This window comes from Cyanistes caeruleus, chromosome 14 (genome assembly GCF_971803275.1).
Source record: "Cyanistes caeruleus chromosome 14, bCyaCae1.hap1.1, whole genome shotgun sequence".
Taxonomy (NCBI): Eukaryota; Metazoa; Chordata; class Aves; order Passeriformes; family Paridae; genus Cyanistes; species Cyanistes caeruleus.
Window position 1 is genome coordinate 2,257,559 of NC_141714.1, and position 21,153 is coordinate 2,278,711.

Consider the following 21,153-nt stretch of genomic DNA (forward strand, 5'->3'; position numbering starts at 1 on the left):
TTAGAGTTGGAGCAAGTTAAATTATTATTTCTTTTTCAGAAGGACAATTTAAATGCCAGTCAACCAAGAATATAGAAAAACGTCCTGATATTAAATGTTTGTGATCAGTCCTTGTCTCCCCGTGCTCTTTCACACACACAAACACCAGTTCCCATGCCCAAGTGTGTAAAGCTTTATTGTTACAGCCCAAAAATCAACACTTGAGTCACCTTTCACACTGAACTTCGAGTCTTTCTTCAAGTGAAATCACACTTGTGAGGTTAGCCCAGACATGTCAAAGCCAGGATTTGAGGCTGAAAAGAGAAATGCCCAAGATAATAAAAAATGTGCTTCTCCCTCTGGGGAGAATTTACAGAATTCTTTTTATGATCAGAAATAATTTACTGATGGGAAATGAGATGCAAGCTAAAGAAATTCACTGTTAGTTCCAATAGTTTGTCCTGTGAGTTCCTCAGGAATCTCCAAGCACGTGGAATCCTTCAGCTCAGCTCAACGGGAGCCACACCAAACAGGGGCCAGCATTTGGGTTTCTCAGGGGAAATGTAAACCAGGACCTCCTGAAGGTCCTTTGAACAGCCAGTGTTTTATGACAGGATGGGATACGGCTGAACCTATTCCAGTCAATGCTTCCATGGGGTGGAGAAGGAAATACTGATGTGTTTTCAGGCACTGGTGAGGTCAGAAGATCTTTCAGAGCCTGACCATGAGAAATGCCAAGTGAGAGTCCCAACAAGGCACGGGATCAGCCTGGTCAGTGTTCTCCTAAGAGGGCTGGAAGGCAAAGAAAGACTATTTTATAAAAAGAGGGAAAGGGCTTAAGATTGATGAGGTGGGCAATAGCTCATATTTACATATCTGGGGCCCTCCCTGACAGCAGAAAAAAATAAGTTAGCCCAAAAAATAGAAATCTAATCTCCATTCACTTCCCAGCTTGTCAGAAGGGCTCGGTGCAGAGCAGCCTCCCTTGGCTGCACAGGGGTGTCCCACACTGGGACCCCACCAATAAATCTGTTCGATTTCCTGTTATGAGAAGCAGACAAAGAGATCCAGCCAGGGATGGGCAGAGCTGTCTGCACACGGGAAGAGCCTGTGCTTTCACCCCAATCTCAAAGCCACCCTGTCCGAGGTTAGCAAAAGTTCAGTTCACTTTGGGGCTTTTTTCCCGTTATTCCTCCTTTCCGTGCCTTCCCGTGGGAGCTGGAAGGAGACAGGACAAAGCGTTTCTTTCCTGCTGGCAACGAGCAGCCCTGAAAGTGTCACAAAAAGAGAGATTTCCAGTCTGAGGGTGTGATCTTGCAGCTCCTCCAGATGTGAGTAATGCCGTGACATTTCTCATGGCATTCGTTGTGGTTGGTGAGAATTTCTTGGCATTTCTCTCCAAGTGTTTTCCCCACACCTCTCCTTCCTCGCTTTCTTCTCCCCTCCATCCAGTGCATGGATTTTACACACACAGAAAAGGAAAGACTTCAGGTGAAAAAGATGCTTTTTCCCAAAGCCCTGAGGAGCTGGTGCCTGCAGCTGATGAGGTTCCTCTCAGGAGGGGACATCAGCCCTCCAATCCCATTTTGCCCACAGCCCTTGGGCTGATCCTGATCCTGCAGCCCTGACCAAGAGATGTTCCATGGCATGAATTTTCCAGAAGTCCAGCAGGTCCCCAGCAGCCCTTGAAAGGGATTGGGATGAATGTGGTAGCATTGCAATGTGCTTTGTGAAATACCACAACCAACACCCTTGTTTCTGTGAAGGGATATTTGCAGAACTGCTGGAATTCCCCACAACATCCGGAGCCTCACTGGATCATCACTTCTCCCAGCAAAATGTTGCAAAACCTTTTATGGATGTAAATTTGCTCATTTGCATTTTTGTGGGGTTTTTTTTCTTTAGAGAGACCCAAGATCTATGAAAAGGAGACTGATTTTGATAAGGTTGTGAAGGTGGAATTGAGAAGCAAACACAAAATCTCGTGCACGGCAAGCGGGAACCCTGAGCCAAGCATCCAGTGGAAGTGGCAGCCCTGCAACATCACAGACACCCTGTAAGTGATGTCCCCATGGATGAACATGTTCCAGTCAGGTTTGCTTTCTACTCCATCCTATTTATCTGAGCTAAAATCACAATCAGAGTGAAGATTTCCAGGGTTCTGAGCTCAGCTGGTGTCTGGTTGTGTTTGTGCACCTTGTGCATTACCTGAATTGTGTTAAATGAGTTTAAAGTGACTAAAGATCATTGAATTCTCCTTTACCTTGACCAACAGTGCCCCTCTGACTTTCTTTGGCCCTGTTGAATGCTGTGAATACTTGACAAAGAAAAACCAGCAGGATTTGTGGGCTGAGCTAACACACCTTTTGCCCCTCAAGAGCTTTTTCCAGACAATTTCCAGACAGATTTTTGGCTTCCTTAAATCCATATGGGATTCATGGCAGTTCTCAGTCTCCTGGGGCAGCTTCGGTGTCCCTGAAGCTGGGAGAGGGAATTGTGTCGTACTGGGGACCCTTCTGTGCTGCAGGTTTTGCTGGCAAAGTCACTGGGTCAGAGCTGCCAGAGAAGAAGGAGGCCAGGGAAAAGCAGGATGCCTTTGGAGATTTGCCTAAGGAGACATTCCCCTTGCTCCTGCAGTTCCCTGAGCAGAGGGGTCTGCAGAGAGAGGCCTTGGCTGGTGCCCATCCTTCCCTGGTAGCCCCTGGGCACGTCCTGCACAGCCCTGACCACGTCAGCTCCTCCCTGCAGTGAGAGGGATGAAATCGGGTTTTCCACACATTTTAAAAGAAGGAAGACAGATCTAGAAAGTGAAGGAGAAAATTGCTGGATAGTGCCTTATTTTCTCATTCATTTATTGCTGTGAATGGCAAGCCATGAGAGAGGGGGAAATTGGGGAGAAATCCTTTCCCAGGTTTTCTGTACAGCACAGGGATGTTGGGTGATCCAGCCCCGGCTCGTGTGCCTGTCCCAGGGAGGAATCCCGCGGTTACCCACCTTTTTTGGGAATAAACTCAAGGATTTGATGGCTTTGTTGGCTCTGCAGGGCAGCAGGAGGCACAGGGCTCTGCTTGGGAGGGGTTCAACAAGAGCAGAGTGCGAACACCACATGGAAACAGATCCTGCATCCTTAGGAAAGCCACAGAGGTGACCCAAAATCTTTTCCAGACCTGTCTTGGGGAGAGAGAATTGGCCATGAGTGCCAAACTCAACCAGATCCAAACCGGTGACCTGGTGGCAAAGGACCTCACATAACCCTTGTTGCAGCTCTCTGATTTTATCTATTTAAATACAATTGCAGAGTGGCTCTACCTCTGCTGGCCCCAGGGGCAGCCTTATCTCACTGCAGCAGAAGCTGGAGGAGGATTCCTGTGGGAAATGACACAGCCCCCATTTCCTTCTGTTGTCTGACTTCCTCTCTCTCTCTTTCTCTCCCCCCACTCTGCCTCAGCAGTGCCCTTTGAGTCCCTGAGCACCAGCATTGTTCCTTAGAGCTGGGATGTGATTTTTACTTCCTCTCAGCTTTTCCCCTTCATCCTCAGGACAGGATTGTGCCTTGCAGGAAGTCCCTCAAGATCTTCTAATGAGTCCCTTCTGAGAGCTGCAAAGCCTCCCCTGACCCAGGGAGTTGCCCCTGTGCTTTGTGTGGCTTTGGCAAAGGCACGGCTGATTTATGGAGGAATTTTCTGCAGCATCAGTGCCTAGAAAAGTCAATTTTACCTCCTGAAACCCCATGGTTTCTCAAAGCATTTCTAGGAGTGAGAAGAACTGTGTCTCTGCTTGGTTTTAGCAAGTTGAGGAAGACAGGAAAGTTTTTTTCCCTGGATGGTGCAATTGTTCAATAAAGAACAAAAGCTGTTTACCATTAAGGTATCTCTGTTGCAGCTTGCATACTTTGAAAAAAAAAATGGTAATAATAATGGAGGGAAGATTTCAAAGGTTTAACTAAACCTTTAAACATGCTTAAAACTATGCTTTAAACATTGCTTAAAACAATGTTTTACCAAAACAAAGAGATTAAATAAAATAGGGAGTAAACTGATCTGAAGGGAAATCTTTTGCTAGAGGTAAATGCTACAGGATAGCAACTAAGGCATAAAGAGTTATTAGTTATTAGTCTGAAGTTATTTAATAAATGGACAGAATGTCTGAGAGACTAAGGGACCTGCAGAAAATTTTGGAAGACCTCATTTCACCTTGAGGAAAGGACACAAATATCTCAATTTGCATGAAGCAGCAACACCTGGACCTTCCCACACGACATGTTACACACTCTGCTCCTTGCCCATATTCCAAAATGAAGATTTAGAAATGTTTTCTGTGGAATGTGCAGCATTAAAGGGACCTCCTGCTGTTCTCTCCCAGTATTTACCTGTTCTACACCCTCAGCCCACACTTTTTGTTGGAAGCTGGGCACAGACAAACACTCAGCAACATCCTCGCAGTTTGGAAGGACTGGCATTTTGAATTTGGAAATGTAACTTACATTAGCCAGATAAAACTCCCATTATTCAATTAACTGTCAGGTATTTTCGATTTCTAATCTTTGCAAAGATTGGGGGGTTCACTGTTGGTCAAGCACTGGTTTTGTTTGCCTCTGTCAAGGTGCTTTGTAAATAATTTTGAAATGTTGCAAAGAAGGAATGGAGGAATTTCACAAAAATTTCACAAAAACAGGCTCCAGCAGCAGCACTTCTTTAAGAGGACTTAAGACCCAAGATTATTCTTTAAGATTGACATTTTCTCTCTCCAATACACCCCCCTGCTTGCCTTGAACATCATCTCTGCTTTTCTACCTCCAGGTGCAATCCTGAGGGGCCAAAAGTTGAGGTTTGGGAGAACACAGTCATAGGAAACAAGATCAGGAGCATCGAGAACACCCCCAAGAGGCTGGGGGATAAACTAAAGGTATGTGTGGGATGGCCTGGGGATGATGTCAGGGGATGCTCACCCCCAGCTCGTGGTTCCCAAGCTGCTGAGGGTTCTTAGCATGCTTGGAATTCCCCAGTGCTGGGATCATCCCAGATCTCTGCTGTTTATGAGTGCTGGGGTTTGGGAATGATGTCACACACTCTGTTTAAACTCTCCCAAGACTTCTGGGTCAAAATCTTCTGTTTCCCTCACTCTTGAGAAAGTGTGAGAGTAGTTCAGTTCGAGGGGTGCTATGATATGAACGCTGATAAAGACTCTGAGTTCATGAAACCTGGAGGGCTCCTGATCCTGTCCCCCTTTATCCTTCCCTCTTTATCCTGCCCCTTTATCCTTCCCCCTTTTTCCTGCCCCTTTATCCTGCCCCTTTATCCTTCCCCCTTTTTCCTGCCCCCTTTTTCCTGCCCTGTTTTCTCTACTCCCAGCAGCAGGAGCTGCCCAGGAATTTGGCTCCAGTGCCTCAGGTACCTGCTCTGATTTCCAGAGATGCAGCTCTCAGGTTGAAACACTTCCCTGGCACAATGAAAACCTTCCTCAGACACTTCCCTGCCTGCTCCCCTTTCCAACAGCACTGGGATCACCCTGCCAGTGTGATCCCACCAGGAATTAATTGCCTGTGCAGTGTCCCTCACTGTGGTGATCCTGGCTGATGTTCCACACATCCAGGCTGGGAATCTGCTGTGGATTCAGGATCTCCTGGCTCTGCTGGGCTCTGGCTGGGATCACCTGCTGGACTTGCAGGGGTTGCTGGCTTCAGGAGTGGGTTTGGAGCTCCAGCTTCCCAGGTGGAAGTTCTGGATGGTTCCGTGTCTGTTCCTGCAGGGTGCTGGGCGCTGCTCTTCAAATCCTGCTTCACCTCTGAGCATGGGAGAATTCTTGAGTTACTCCCGTGCTTAAAGTTAAGCACAAAACTAAAGTGCTCGTCTGGACTGGGTCCAGACTAAATCAGCATCTGGCAGGATCAGTGCCTCAGCCATCTGCTCTTTCTCAGGGAGACTTCCCAGTTCTAAACATAATCCAAACCAGAGCTCTGAAAACAGGGAGCTTGGGCTGGGAAGGAGAAAATCAGCGTTCACCCTCATTCCCGACTTTTTCCATTGCTGGAAGATATTTATAAATTGGATTTATTTAGATGGCACAATGCCCCTTAAGCTCTGGCTTTAATGATTTTTCAGGAATTCTACATCTTAGGTAAAAGCAACCCCCTAAAAGTGCTAATTATTTATAAAAATGGAGGTTGGTGACATTTACCTTCAAAGTTTCTTCTTTTTTCTAAGACTTTCTGATTGCTGCATGGGCTGACAAGAGCTTTGAGACTCTCAGAGCTGCTGTCTCCATAGATATAGATAGATAGATAGATAGATAGATAGATAGATAGATAGATAGATAGATAGATAGATAATCAGCTTTTACATATTTCATTATTAAAGTTACAAGCTACACAATTTCACAATTTATATTATATTCATTCTTTTTCTCCCGGGCTGACAACACAGTCTGAGGTGTTTCCTATTAATTCTTGTGTCCTGATTAAGATTTATTGAAATGAATATAACTCAATTACAGCAATCTCAGGTTTCACTCCCTGCTTTTATTGCAGCCAGTTCCTCTCCTTCCCTCTTTCTGAAGTTCAAGACTCTGTGTTAATTGCAGACTTTATATTATAGAATATCATTTTTTAAAAAGTCACTGAGGAACAAGTCTTCAGACTTTTCCATGAGTTTTATCAGTTGTTATTCCCACCAGGAATGGAACAGACAGGAAAGAGCCAAATCCATTCCCAGCATGTCCCAGCAATTAATTCACCTGCATTGACCAAGGAGGTGAAGAAATAAAGGTGCTGGAGTCTGAGCTTTGAGGAACTGTGTTAGGAACATGGGATTAGCTGAGCTCAGGGATTTTCCTGTGGGATTTGAGCCTGTCCCATGAGCATTGGAGTCTTGGGCAGAAGGTGGAATTCATCTGGGCTCTAGGATTTGTCAGCACCCAAGAGTTCACCCTTGTGAGCTGCAGCAATAAAAGCTGGTCCAGCCACATGTGAAAACTTGCATTAACTGTTTAGAGCTGCTAAAAACATGGGAATAACTCCCCTGGAATCACCAGATCCCAAAATTTGCCCAAAGCAAGCTGGCAGGGCAGCAAGAATGGTTTTTCTCAGCAAACTCCCGGTGCTCTTTGATCACATGAAGCTCTTCAGACATCTCCTGACAGAAGTGCCATGTAAAATCGAGCTCTCTTGTCATCATCCTCATCATGATTATTCCATGAGTATTCCACAGACAGAAAAGTGAATTTCACCTCCTCCCACCTTCCTAAGAGTCTCAATCCTGAGGAAAAGCACGAGGTTGTGGTTCAGGTTCTGATGCACTTCAGTGAAGTTTTGGTCAAACAGTGGTGGAGGCAGTTGCACTGTGATAATTTCATTTTTCCTGGGGTTTTGACTCCATGTTGAACTTCTCACTTTGGGATTTAAGCACTGCATGGCTCCTCTGAATCTGCTTTTTCACACCAGGTGTAACACCCGTGACTGCAGGAACTGCCTGACTTTTCAAGTCACAAGGAGCTAGGTTGCTGTTTTATTTTCTTTCCTGTTAGCAAAATAACAAACTGGCCTGAGTTTGGGACCAGCAGAAGGGAATAGCAAGACTCATGCATAATTCAGTCCTCACTGGGGGGTTCTTTTCATCTCTTTTCTCCCTTTCATGTCTGTATGAGAGTGGCCAGGCCACGTGGGTGTTTCTGCTGGTGAAATTCACAACCACTCAAGAAAACTGACCCAAAAATGCCAAGTTTAGACCTCCTGAAGGAGCAAAAAGATTACATTAGAGCAGTGGGATGTGTGTGGTGAGATGTGTGTGAGCAGCTCAGCCAGGCTGTTCAAACCTGTCACTTCAAGGAGCTTCTCCAGCCCTGTCACACCAGGGAAAGGGACACAGGGATGGGGTTGGGACACAGCAGTCACTGCCTGGGATCAGCCCAGGTGTGTCAGGCACTGCCCAGGAGCACCTGGATCTGCTCTTGCTGGCTCTGGTGAGAGCCTGGCCAGCAGCAGAGACAGCAGAACTGGCCCTTTGTCTTCCCTGACCTCCTAAATTTACAACCACTCAAGAAAATGAACCCTAAAATGCTAAGTTTAGACCTTCTGAAGGAACAAAAAGAACAAAAAGCCTGCAGTCACTGGAGGAAGGAGCAGGGAGTGGTGATTGCTCAGGACCAGCCAGGATTCACCCACCTTCTCTAGGGGCTGGAGGGGGATCAGTCCCTCCATCCCACAGCTCCTCCAGGGACACCTCAAACCTCCAGTTAGCCCAGTTCCAGCCCAGTTAGCCCAGTTCCAGCCCAGTTAGCCCAGTTTCCTGACCACCCAGCTCTGCTCACACTGAGGAAGGCACCAGGGAGAGAACCCCCCCTGCCAGAGGTAGGAGCAAAGCTGGAAGGTCTCAGCCAGCTCCCAGACTTCTCACTCATCCTCAGCCCATCCTTTAGCATGTTTTGAGTGAATGAACTCCAATGCTGGATCAGGACTGTCAGTCTATGCAAACAAGTGTCCTCGTGTGCCACTCAAGTGGATGGATTAGGAGTGAGTTGAACGCTTTCTGTGCAGGGTCCCTGCTGAAGTTCCTATAATTCCACCTCCCTGCAGCCACCTCCAGCCCAGCTCTGCCAGACTCAGACAGCTGAAAAGTTTTCCACCCACGTTTTCCACTCCTCATCCTCGCCCACGGAGAGCTAACGAAGTGAAAGAGGAAAGATTGTTCACTAAAGTTCTCGGGGAGGGCAGGGATTAGACAAAGGAAAGAAAAAGCAAGGAATAACAAGAGATATTAATTCATGCTGGCTCCAGCTTAAAAAAGGTCTCATTGCTCTGTCCTTACTACAAGATGTCTCAAAACACTCACAGTGCATGGCTGGGGAATGTTATTTGGCTGCTTCTAAAATAACTTATTTTTATCAGTTTGGGAACATTACATATGGACTTTATTGAACTATTCCATCAGGAGTTGTCCCAGCAGCAAGCTCTATTTACTTGTCAGAACTGTTCTTCAGAAATCAGTCATTTTATTCCTTTGTTTATTGAGTTTTAAACTTAGTTTATTCTTCCTTAGTAATTATTTATTAGTTAATAATCCCTTCCTTGGGCTCGCAGTATTGGGTGGCCTTTAGGTTAAGTAATAGGAAATGGAGTCCTTAATTCCAAATCCAAGCCTGGGATGTGTTTGGTATGCAGTGAACTCCCAGGATCCCATCCAGCTCCCACTAGGAAGATGTCTAGACACGACATGCCAATAATTTGTTATTAATTAGGCTCATGCCAGTGCTGCCTGCACAGGAGCTGAGGGTGGGACAGCCCTGTGGCAGCTGGGAACATATCCCTGATGCTCACAGGGACAGGGAAATTGGGAACTGCACATTTCCAGGCTCTGAGTGGTTCACTGATGGCATTTGCAGGGCAGACACACAAAGTTTGAAGGCAATTGCAGGTTTCACATCAATCATTGTTCAGCTCAGCAGAGAGTGCTGAGCTCTGGGTTTTCTGAGCAGCAGCTGTGGGGTGAGCTGAGCAAGGTGAGCCCTGCCTTGATCATGGAATCACAGAGGGGTTTGGGGTGTGAGGGACTGAGAGACCCTCCAGTGCCACTCCTGCCATGGCAGAGACACCTTCCACTGTTCCAGGCTGCTCCAAACCCATCCAGCCTGGCCTTGGACATTCCAGGGACCCAGGGGCAGCCCCAGCTGCTCTGGGTACCCTCCCCACTCTGCCAGGGATCAATTCCTGCCCCATATCCCATCCATCCCTGTCCTCTGGCACTGGGAGCCATTCCCTGTGTCCTGTCCCTTCATCCCTTGTCCCCACTCCCTCTCCAGGAGCCCCTTCAGGCCCTGGAGGGGTCTCTGAGCTCTCCCTGGAGCAGCTCCTTCCCCAGGTGAGCATCCCCAGCTCTTCCAGCCTGGCTCCAGAGGGGCTCCAGCCCTGGAGCAGCTCTGTGGCCTCCTCTGGACTCACTCCAGGCTTTTCTACCCTGGCTCTGATTCCAGGAGTGGAAAATACTTCTCCAGGTGCATGGACTAAGCACACACAGGGATTAACCCCTCTGAATTTTTCCACTGTCTACCAAAGGTCCCCAGATCCTGGGATTGTGCCCCTGCAGAGTTTGCACTGTTAATAATGGGAGAAGATCCCTGAGTTTGGGTGCTCAAGTTCAAACCATTTTTTCATTAGGGATGGCATTTAGAAGAACAGAATCCTTATCCTAACCTGCCACTGTGACCAAACACACACAGATTTTAAATCTCAGCTACCAAACCAACCAGGATTAGGTTTGTTTGACCACTGAGAACTTTATTTCAGAAGTTGGAAAGATAACTGGGATTCACCCAGGAGCAACCAGCTGGAGTGAAAGGTTGATACAGAATGATTCCATGGGATTCATCCTACAAGAAAATCACACAAAATCCTGAATTGCCAGCTCTGGGATCCCATGTAGATCTCTGCTGGATGCTGCTGGTTTAAAAGTCACAGTTTGGAGGGCTCTGGGAGGTGCCAGCTGTGGGCCAAGTCAGGAAGGTGCCTGATCTCTGGTGCTCAAGTGTGTGACGAGCTGGGATCCAAGTGCACAGCCATGACTGGAGCATCCAAACAAGAAAATTACTTTCCCTCTGTTCCTCAGTAGTTTTTTTTCCCCAAGAATTTGTCCCCAGATTGTTTCCCACTGTCACTTACCATCTTTTTCACCTTCATATCTAGACACGACTGAGATTAGCTCCAATGAGGTCTCAGGATAGCTATTTGCTTTTTTTGGTGGTTTTGTTTTCCCACTGCCCTGCCAGACTTTTCCTGAGTTATGGGGATGGAGATGTCAGCATCTGTCTGTGTGTGTGTTCATGAGCATTTACCTCTGGGCCACCAAGCAGCTTGAGGCATTCCATCAGTGTTTAGAAGAGCCACAGTGTCACCCCTAACACTTTGGACATGTCCCAAAATGGATATTTTATGATTTTGCCTGGCTCTACAGCGTTATCCTCCACTTCCCAGCTAGAGCTGTCACTTAGAAAGACTAATTGCTGTTAAAAAGCTGTCCAAATGTATCCCCTTCTGTCCTCAGCACTTTCATTTATATTGGCTTTTGCTCTTTCCAAACATGAAATGCTCAGATCCAGCAGCCATGAGGAGAAAGCTGTTGGTCCTGATTCAGCAGGAATTCCAAAGTGCTGCTCAGGGCTCTAAGATGTGCTGGTTCCCAGCCTGTGGCACCGGGCCACTGCTCCAGGACCAGCACCAGGAGGAGGAGCAGGCTGCTTTCACAGGCAGGCTGATTTTATAGCCAAGCTATTTTCACATCATAAATCACTCAGGACTGCACAGCTCTTTCTGTGGTGGACACCAGAGGGAGCTGGGTTTGCTGCTCTCCTTTTTCACCCCTGAATTTGGGGGTTCCCCATTCTTGTGTTTGGTACCCACAAAAACTGAAGACTTTTCCACTCAGACCTTATCCTGCTGCAAATGCTCACTGTTCAAATGTGAAATGCACATGGGATCAAAACCTTTGGAACTCATTTCCCCGTGGGATTTAAAGTGCCAGATCTCAGCAAATCTTAAATAACTCAAAAAGTACATCCCACACAGCTCTAGACACAGTCATGGGGCAGCTTTAGGAGGGGTAAAGGAATGTCTTGTGCGAGTTTAGTTTAGGATATTAAAAAGAAAGTCCAGAGATGCTTCTGTGCACTTCAAAGAGCTCTCTGGAGATAAGGACAAAGGGCCAGAGGGTGTTATGAGTTTTGATTCTCAAAAGCCTTAGAGAGGATGGCAAAGAAAGCGATATTTGTTCCAAATGTGAGGGCTCAGAGCTCCTCAGGTGAATGGCTGCAGGGTAAGCAGAGGAATCTGCCAGAACATCTCTGCCTTGGTGGCTCAGGCCCTGTTTTCCTGCTCACACTCCAAAGGAATATGCGGAATAATTAAAGGCACGGTCTGTGGATATTCCTGTGTGAGCCTGAGAGGCTGCACCCTGACAGGGACAGGGCAGTGCCTCACCAGCAGGAGCCTTGGGAGGTTTAAGGAGCACAAGTTCTTAAGGAAGTGTTTGAGTTCAGACCCAGGAGTAACAGAACCACCTCCTCCTCCAATGTGGTGAAGCTCAGGACAAGGGCTCCTTCCCTCTCCACCATCCTCCCTTCCTGCATTTGCCAAGTGTTGCAGCCCTGGCAGCTTCTCCAGAGCTTCTTTCCTCACTGAATGAGTCCTGTACAAGCTCCAAGGAAGGGTTTTGGAATCAAGGGGCTCCCAGCACATCATTCCCTCCCTTCTCTGAGGGGAAAAGCAAAATCCTGCAATACTCCTTGTACCACATCCATGGAAATCACTTGTTTCCCGTGCAAATGTGGATATTCCCCACATAACCCACAGGGTGTGGGACTGTGTCTGGATGGATCCTCCAGGCCCTACACTTCAGCTTTTTGCTTGATGTTGTCACACAAAGACCTTGGCAGTTTCTCAAAAGAGGATCCTGTTTTTCATGGGTAAGTCAGGGAAAAAAGGAAGGTTTAGGAACGAGGAGGGAAGAGAATTAACTGGGCTGAGACGACGAGAGAAAAACACAAGTAGCAGCACTTGGCTGGGACTTTCACCCATTCTTAACTAGAAACAACTTTCTTAACAGCTTTTCTACCCTAGCACACCCCCAGAGCCATTCCTTGTTCTCTCTTTGTGGGCAGATCGTGAGCACCCTCACCATGGAGAACAGCAGTGCCTCAGGAATCTATTACTGCGTGGCTTCCAACAAGGTGGGCCAGGAGGAGCGCAGCATCCAGTTCTACGTGTCAGGTAAATGCACAAACCCCTCACCAAAGGCAGCTGCTGCTGCTCTGATTTCCCTGGGAGTTTCAGACTCCAGGCCATCCCTGTGTGTTGTGTTTTGGAGGCTGCTCACCCCACACGAGGCAGGCTCCAGCTCGGTGGGACATGTCCAGCCTCGGCCCTGAGTCCCTCTCTCTGTGCCTTAGGGCAGCACTGGTGACATTCCAGCACTGTCCTCGGGAAACCTCTGGCAAAGCCGAGGCCTTTGTGGTGTTCCAGAGGCCTGGAGCCTCTCCCTGAGCCAGGAGAAAGGTTGGACTCGGGAAATGAGCAGCAAGGTGAGCAAGGCCAGGCTCCAGCCCAGCCCAGGGCTGATGGCACCGTGGCACTGGAGCCCTTTGCAGAGCCCTTTGTGCAGGGAGGAGGCTTTCCAGAGAACACAAATCCAAACAAATATCTGCTTAACCTTTCAGCACAGGAATTCTTTAGGAGTGAGATCAACACCTACATCGAGATGGCAGGTTTTTAAAAAGAGAGGAGAGTCCAGGGACAGCCTTGTTCAAGTGCTCACCCAGAACAAACTGAAACGTTTCTGTGCTCAGAACATTTCTGGATGAGTGGATGTTGGCTGGCAGGATTTGCATCAAAATATCGATTTTTAGAACAAAGAGTGCAGAAGTGTCCTGGCAAGTAAATGTCTGATTCTCACTGCTTGGTTCCTTGCCCATGAGCAAGCTGGGAGGGCAGAGCTCGCTCGTGGCAGGGATCTGCCCTCCTGTGCCTCCCTTCCCTCCTGGGTGGATTGACTCCATTGCTCCAAAGGAATCCAGCACCTTTCAAATCCTCCTAACCAAAAAAAGGGCTCACCAAACACTGTTCCCATTGGGGCCAACAGAAAAATGCCACCCAAAAATAATGAGGCAGGAGCCATGGAAGGGGAAGATTTCACTTCCATTAGAGGTGACAAGAGACAGGAGAGGCTTTCAGCCTCCAAAAAGACATTTCCCAAAGCTCTACCTCTTATTTACTCAGGGAAATGCCCTTCAAGGTGCATTTTTAGGAGATACAGCTCAGATATCAGAGATTCCCAAGATGTCCAAGGCAGGCTGAAGACCAGTTATTAATTTTACTCCTCACCCCTTCCAAGTGTTGAGTGTCCTGGGAATTCAGCCAGCTGTTAGGTCTGGGTGGGTTATCCAAGCTCTTCACAGAACTGCCACACTTGGTGACTAAACCCAGAGAAATAAGCCATGAGCATAAGGTCAGATCCAAAGGGTTAGATCATCCCATGCACCTTGCACAACTCTGGTTTATTTTAATAATAAAGTTATGTAGGGGAGTTTTTTTTCCACCCACGGTGAGCTAATATTTCAAATTTTTTATTTTAAGATTCATCCAGCGATGTTTTGAGACTCAAGTGTTTTAATCATGCACTTCAAATTAAGAAGGAAATGAATCACTGGGGGAAATTACTGACAGTGGTTATGGTGGGAATGTTTCCACCCAAGCAGACCAGGAGGTGACCAGGGCTTGGCAAGACAGATTCGTTCCAGCCTGTGAAGGGAAAATTGGGAGTCTATGCTGTTCTGGGGAAGAGGCAAATGCTGACTGAGCATGACTGGCTTTTGGAAGTGCTATATTTAAAAATAGTGATGTTTATGGATTAGAAAGAAATGAAAACTTTCTAAATGTGACCATCCTGGTGCTAAACTAGGTCATGCTGCAGCAGTGACCTGCTGTGGGCTTCCTCCACGGGAGGATCTGCTCTGAGTGCTGCTCTAGCAGGGCCAGGCTGTGGGGAGAGTCCTGCAGGTAATCCTCACACCTGGAACAGCTGGAGCAGGCTCCAGGTGAATCTCCCCAAGAGTTTTCTCCTGTCTCAGTGTTGAGGGATGTCCAGGGACAGCCTGTGAGGTTCCAGGCAGAGGAAGGCCAGCAGCACAAGGCTCTAAGCTGGTCACTTCATGATTCTGGCAGGTTGAACCTAAGGGCTGAACTGAAGGCTGGGGCAGAGCTTGGGAGCAACACGTGGGACTTTGGGACACCTAGGAAATGTTTGTAGCATTTCACAGGTCACTGCAGAGCAGCTGCAAGTGTGGCACACAATTAATTCAGCAATTTACTGGTTTTAAAGACCTGCTCTCCCATGATCTCCTACCAAGAAACAAGCTGCTGCTCCCTGAGCTGCTTTCAGACCTTCTGGCTGAATTGGGTTAACTCGTTTCTCCCTGGTAAGAAATCTGAAGATGACACAGAGGCTGAACTCCCTCAAATCCCTGTTCCACTGGGGCAGGGATGAGATGTTTTCCTAGGACATGGCAGAACATTCCAGGGACACTTCCTCAGGTGTTGTCCAGGCTGCTCTCTGGGGATGTGCTCACTTCAGTCTGATGTTTTCACCACCACCACCTTCATTTCAGAAAAATTAATTTATCCCTGTGGAATAATTGTCAGCAACCATTTTGTTCTTCCACTGCAGAACCCCCACAAAAACTCCCACGGACACCAGAAATAGCACTGGGCTCTATTTTTAAATCATTTCTCTGCCAGCAGAGTTCATTTCATGAAGGGTCAGCAGGGTTTGGAGATCACTCAGAATCCAAACCTTATAAGGGGTCCAGAGTGATGAGAAATCTCCTCATGCAGTGACAGCCCCTCCTGCAGATGTCCTGACTGTCACTGTCCCTCTGCAGCCCTCTGGAGTCTCCCCTAAAGGGATTCATCCATCGTGTCCTGGCCTAACTCTTACTCTGGGATTTTTGTTTTGTGTCAATCCAATCAAGATCTGACCCTGCCTGCCTTTCCCACCACTGCTCTGACTGCAGGGTTCCCACTGGAGCCTTGGGTGAGCCATCAGATGCTCAGAAATGTCATTGTCCAGCTCCAAAGGACATTCCAAGCAGGCTGCAAAGTCCCCAGTGCAGTGAAAAGCTGCCCTGGTGTCCCCTGCAGGGATTCTCTGCCATGGACAAGTGTCATTTACCTTCTAATCTCTGCTCTGCACCTTGGAAAGGGCAGCTCCACAGAGCTGCAGGTCCAGAGTAAATCAAATTCCAGCCTTTGTCTGACTGCACTACATTCAGCAAGGCGGGATCCCACCCATCTGAAAACTCCAAATGTTCTGGGAATATAAATGAATTATGATAAGAATAACAAATAATAACCAAAGCCCTTTTTCCAAGGGTTTATCTGATTGCCAAAACAACTGAGAAAAATGGAGTTAAAGATTTCTACGCGAGAGAAAATACTGCATTTCCAGCAGGAGATAAAAATCAGCTCTCAGATAGCAGAACAATGGATGAGCTGGGCTGTTCTAGGATTTTGTGCCACTCCAAACTGCTCATTGCCAAGGTGTTGACAGGATTCCTGACAAGCACCACTGCTCCACATAGAGGGGCTCCCTCTTCTCTCCATCCCTACCCCTGACAACCCCCCCTGCCAGGCCCAGGGCTGGAATTTGGGTAAGAGCAGAAGTTTTGAATTACAAAGATTATTGTGCAAAGCACAGGAAATTAAAAACAATTAATTCCTTGTAAATACAAATGGAGCCAGCCTTGCCTTTGATTTATGCTGCCTTTTTACCTCCCCCCAATGGCTCCTTTCCCTCTTTTGCCACAGAATCCCACACGGTGGAGAGGGGAATTCGCAGCTACTACTCTGTAACACAACACCAAAGACAAATGTTTGGTGACTGCTGATAAAAGGGAAAAGGCCCCGTGGTGCTTTCTTTTAGCCAACTTATTAGGAGCCTTCTGAAACACAGTATCTGTTCAGAGGGAGGAAGTTAATCACTGCTCAGGTTCAGGATTATGTAAGCAAAGCTGTCTGAGAGATGAACTGACTTGAAATGTGCTCTGCAAGCTGCACTCGCTCCCCTGATAATCCAGGTAGGAGGAGAAAAGAGAGAGGAGAGCATGAAAAGATAGAGCAGAGCAACTTCTTTTTTCCTCTCTTTTTCCTTCCACTGCAATGAAAATCGATGAATATTCTATTGGAGCCGAAAGAGCTGCTTGAAAGGCAAACAAGATGGGAGAGAATAGCACAGGTTCCAGCTAAAAATATTCAAAATGCTAAATAAAAAATGTCAGGAGAAGGAATGATAAGAAAAACAAGCCAGGCCTCTGCTCCCAGAATGTTAAGTTGGTAGAAAAAAAAAAAACCCTGGCGGATTTCAAGTCCAGCAACAAAGCAAAACTCTGGAGCATCCTTCAAAACTCAGGGCTTGGGAATGGCCACATCCCATCCATTGGGAATTTGCACCAAATCCCCCATCCCAAGCTGTGCTGTGGCCAAGGCAGTTTTAACCCAAGGCAGTTTTATCCCAAGGCAGTTTTATCCCAAGGCAGTTTTATCCCAAGGGATGCAGCTCTTGTTCCGTGGTTTTGTCGGAGAAATTCAGGAGATGTGAAATGCTGCTCCTGCCACAGCCTGGTGTTTTCACTGGCTCTCAGTTTTCCCATTTAGAGAGGATTTGTTGGCCTCAGACATTCCCCCCCAGTGTTGATAAGCAGGATTTGGACATGCTGGGAGCACAGGACGTCAGGAGTGAGCAGTGGATGTGTCACACGAGGCAGCCTGAGCACGCAGCTGGCACCGGCGGAGAGCAACTGAGCCCAACAACAGCCTGCAGAGAGCAAACTGCAATCCCAGCACAAGGAAAGAAGAGAAAAAATAACAATTTCCACAGCTGTGGCCTGAGGGGGTCTCTTCTCTTTTTGGATCTTTTGTGAAGTATTTCTGGTGCCAGTCTTTAAAAACCGTGAAGCAAAAGCTCACGGGTTCTCCTCCAGATGACTCGAGAAGAAGAGAGACTTTTAATCATGTCTGAAGGCTCCTCCAGGGCTCTGTATTTTATAGAATATGTGGTTTATTATAAGGCAGATTGGTTATTTCAGCAGCCTCACTGTTTCTGCTCAGCTGTGCCTTCTGCAGAACTTTCTGCAGCAGGAGCCCCTGGCCAGATTCCAGGTGGGATTTGCAGGTGGCAAGTGCAGTGCACACTTGTTCTGCTTTAACTCCTGGACCTCTCAAAGTCCCACCCAGCTCATCCTGGTTGGAGGAAGCATCTCACCAACAGCTTGGCACTGAATCATCTCTCAGATGTAAAGCTGTACCTGCTCAGAAGGTGGCCCAGAGTGAGCCTGTCCCTGGTTACACACAGAAGAGGCTCCTCATAACTCTCAGCTGCTTAAAACTCCAAACAGACACAGCAGAATGATTCCAGATCACTGTGGTTGTCCATGAACTTTCATTCAGCTGGATAGGTCCCTAAAATTAACAAAATCCAAAGGCAATAAAGGATCTTCCAGCCCCAATTCACTTGCAGGTCTCTGGCAGTTATTGCAGGGCAGGCTCTGGCCTTCCATTCAGGTTTTTCTTGTTTTCAAATGGATTCACTTCACCACTTCAGGAAAATCGATTTTGTGGGGTTTTTTTTTCTGGGGTGAAAAGTTGCTAAAAATATAGCAAGAAACAGCTCACTCTTTCATGGCTAGGTTGGAGTCATGACTCAGAGTATTTCTCTGCTAAATATAAGGGCCTCAAGGACTTAGACATCATTAGATCAGTTAATCCATCAGTGATCAAGTAAATATGCAGCATTCACATGTGCTGAAAATAAATATTGGCACAGTTGGAATAGGAGAGAGTTGAGGAGACTGTTCAGTGACTAAGAAGGTGTTGCTCCTGAGGGGCTGGGAATGGGTTTCCTTATTCCTCTGCAATTAATACTTCCCAGCCCTGACTGTGGAGAGGGAAGAGCTCACAAACACATTTATCCACTTGGATGGAAACAGCTCCTGATTAAACTCTCTCAGTCCATTAACTCCTTCTATTTATAAGCTTTCAATTCATTACTTGGAGATGGGATGATTTAGAATGCTGAGGGCTGGACTAGCACAGATTAGCACTGGGGAGTGAGAGGAACTTTCACTTCCCTAATTCCCAGCTCCAGTTGCCACATTTCCATGTGCCTCATTAAACCTGGCTTGTTCCATTACTGCTGGAAATTTGACCCCCAAGTAGCAGCCAAGCAAAGATCTCAGCTGGAATTTAATTCCAAACACGTTTTCCCTTCCTCCTAGATGTGCCCTCTGGGTTGCAAACATCCTCCCAAGTCACAGCCATCGTGGGGAACGACATCCAGCTCACCTGCCGGGCCTCCAAGTACATCTACACCCACCTGGCCTGGTACTACCCCTCCTCAGAGCCAGCTCCCAGCCACGCTGTACTCAGGAAAATGGACAAATATTCCATCTCTTTGACCCTGCTCATTCCCAACGTCACCAGGGAGCAGAGTGGACTCTACAAGTGCCGAGCCCAGAACCAGCACAACAGCACGGACACGCTGGAGCAGCACAGCCAGCTCCTGGTCAGAGGTACGTGCCAGGGGAGAGTGGCACGGGGACATGTCCTGATGTAAACCTTGTGTCCTGCTCTGCTTTGGTTTTGGTTTTTGTTTTTCCACACAAGTTTGTGTGGATTGACAGCCTGACATGGAGAACACTCACCCAGCCACTCGCTTCCAGTATTCCAAATTATTGGAAATCACATGCAGGTGCTTTCAGCAGCATTCTGCCTTCCCAGCTCCATGCTGGGTGCAAATTTAGAGTTGACTGAGGACAAAAAGTCACCCACCATTTACTGACAGCACAGCTGTAACTTGGGATGTTCACCCCAGATCTGTATGACTTTGGTAGCCACTCTCAGCCTCCAGGATGAGAAACCTGAATAGGCTTGGACCCAGCAGATCCCAAATATCCCTGGGCAAGTTTAAAATCAAGTGACTTGTGCCATTTATTCTGGGTAAGAGGGATGCACTTTGTTATAACAATTCTTACTTATACCCAAGCCCCCGACTCTTTTATTTCACCAAGATCCTCCAGCCTGGTCCTGTTGGCTGTGAGAACACAAAGGGCAGGACACTTCTGCCAGTAGGAAGTCACTGAAAATTAGTGAAGTTTCTTATGCTTCAGAGTGAAGAAGGTGGGGGATCATCTCCAAGCCTCCTCAGAAGAAAAAGGGCTGCTGGCATGGGGAGTGGATAGATTTATGAACCACCTTCAGATGGTGGCGGAAACCCAAAGCACAGAAGTGGAGCAGAACTGAGACACGCAGCAGCAAGTGGGGGAGCAGAAGTCAGAGTGCCTCAGAAGCTGAATTAGGGATTTTCCAAGTGTCTCCCTGGCTCAGGAGGCACTGCAGGGTCAGCCCCGTGCTGGTTTCAGCCTTGGGGTGAACGAGCCCTGTGCAACCTCCCCATCCCTTCCCTGCACACACCCAGATCCTCAGCCACAGCTCTGATCCCACACTGGGAGGGGAATTCTTTCCATTCACCCACAAACATCTCCCTTTTCCTGAGGGAGAGAGGCAGGCAAGCAGTCTCACCCAGATTTTGGGCAGTGATGGGGCTTTGGCTGGTCCCCACAGCACCTGTGAGCATCACCTGCTGTGAGCTGCACCCCTGCTCTGCTCTCTGCATTCAGGCCCTTCCCTTTCCTCTCCCCTGGCAGATATTTTTATTCAGTCAGTCAGATTTCCACCTACACACACACCTACACAGCACTGCTGTGGGAAAAACACAGCTAGACTGGGAATATATCCATGGAGAACTGGGATCAGGATCACGTTCTTGTGAGGATGGCTGGGGTCTGTTATTTGTCTGGCACGTCAGGCAGTTCTTGTGGAGAACACACATGGAAATGCTCCTCCAAACCAGCTCTCCCTGTTCAAACATTTTATATGTTCCAATGCCCCTCATCTTCTGTCCTCAGTGCAAGTTTGGGGTGTGTTTTATGCTGTGATTGTGATTTTATTCATTGCTGTCCAACACCTCTTGTAAATGAACACAAAGTGGGCGTTACCATGGTTGTAGTAAGGAGAAAACTGCACTCCTGATGGAGGAGAAAAAACCTTTAGAACCGTTTCCTCTTTTCCCCCTCCTTTCTCCTTCACTCTGCATGTGCACCACCCACTCCCTGTCCTTTGTTTTCTTCAGAGCATGAGGAGTTGGAGCTGCAGCCAAACCTAAGCTTATGCAGTGTGAAAATAAACCAAAATAAACTCACCCACTCCTCCCAGAACCTTGGGGGGGGGATTTTTGATCAACTGATCGACCAAACCTTTGCCACATCCAGCCCAGAGAGGCCGTGCAAGGAGGGGAGGTGAGGGAAGGGCCTCCCCAAACCTGACTGGGGGCTCTTTCCCTTTGTGGCTGCAGCCAAGGCGGCGCCGTTCGTGATCCAGAACCTGACGGACATGGAGGTGAACATCAGCGGCAAGATCCTGCTGGAGTGCAGGGTGAGTGGGACACCAGAGCCACGGGTCAGCTGGAGGAAGAATGGCTACCCCATCTCAGCAGCGTCAGGTGAGCTCCTGCTCCCCAGAACCGTTTGGAATGTGGATAATGGACTGGCAGGGTGACCGTGGCACAGGACCCGTGACTCGGAGCA

At 47.8% G+C, this 21,153-nt stretch overlaps 1 protein-coding gene across 1 annotated transcript in view; it reads left to right on the plus strand.

The window, feature by feature from the left end:
• LOC111929245 (vascular endothelial growth factor receptor kdr-like) overlaps positions 1 to 21,153 on the plus strand; it is a 125,100-nt gene that overhangs the window by 67,081 nt on the left and 36,866 nt on the right. Inside the window, exons 10-14 of the mRNA XM_023926759.2 lie at positions 1,885 to 2,035; positions 4,779 to 4,884; positions 12,622 to 12,730; positions 18,787 to 19,080; positions 20,922 to 21,068. Coding sequence (XP_023782527.2) covers positions 1,885 to 2,035; positions 4,779 to 4,884; positions 12,622 to 12,730; positions 18,787 to 19,080; positions 20,922 to 21,068 — 807 coding nt within the window. The remainder of the gene's footprint in view (positions 1 to 1,884; positions 2,036 to 4,778; positions 4,885 to 12,621; positions 12,731 to 18,786; positions 19,081 to 20,921; positions 21,069 to 21,153) is intronic.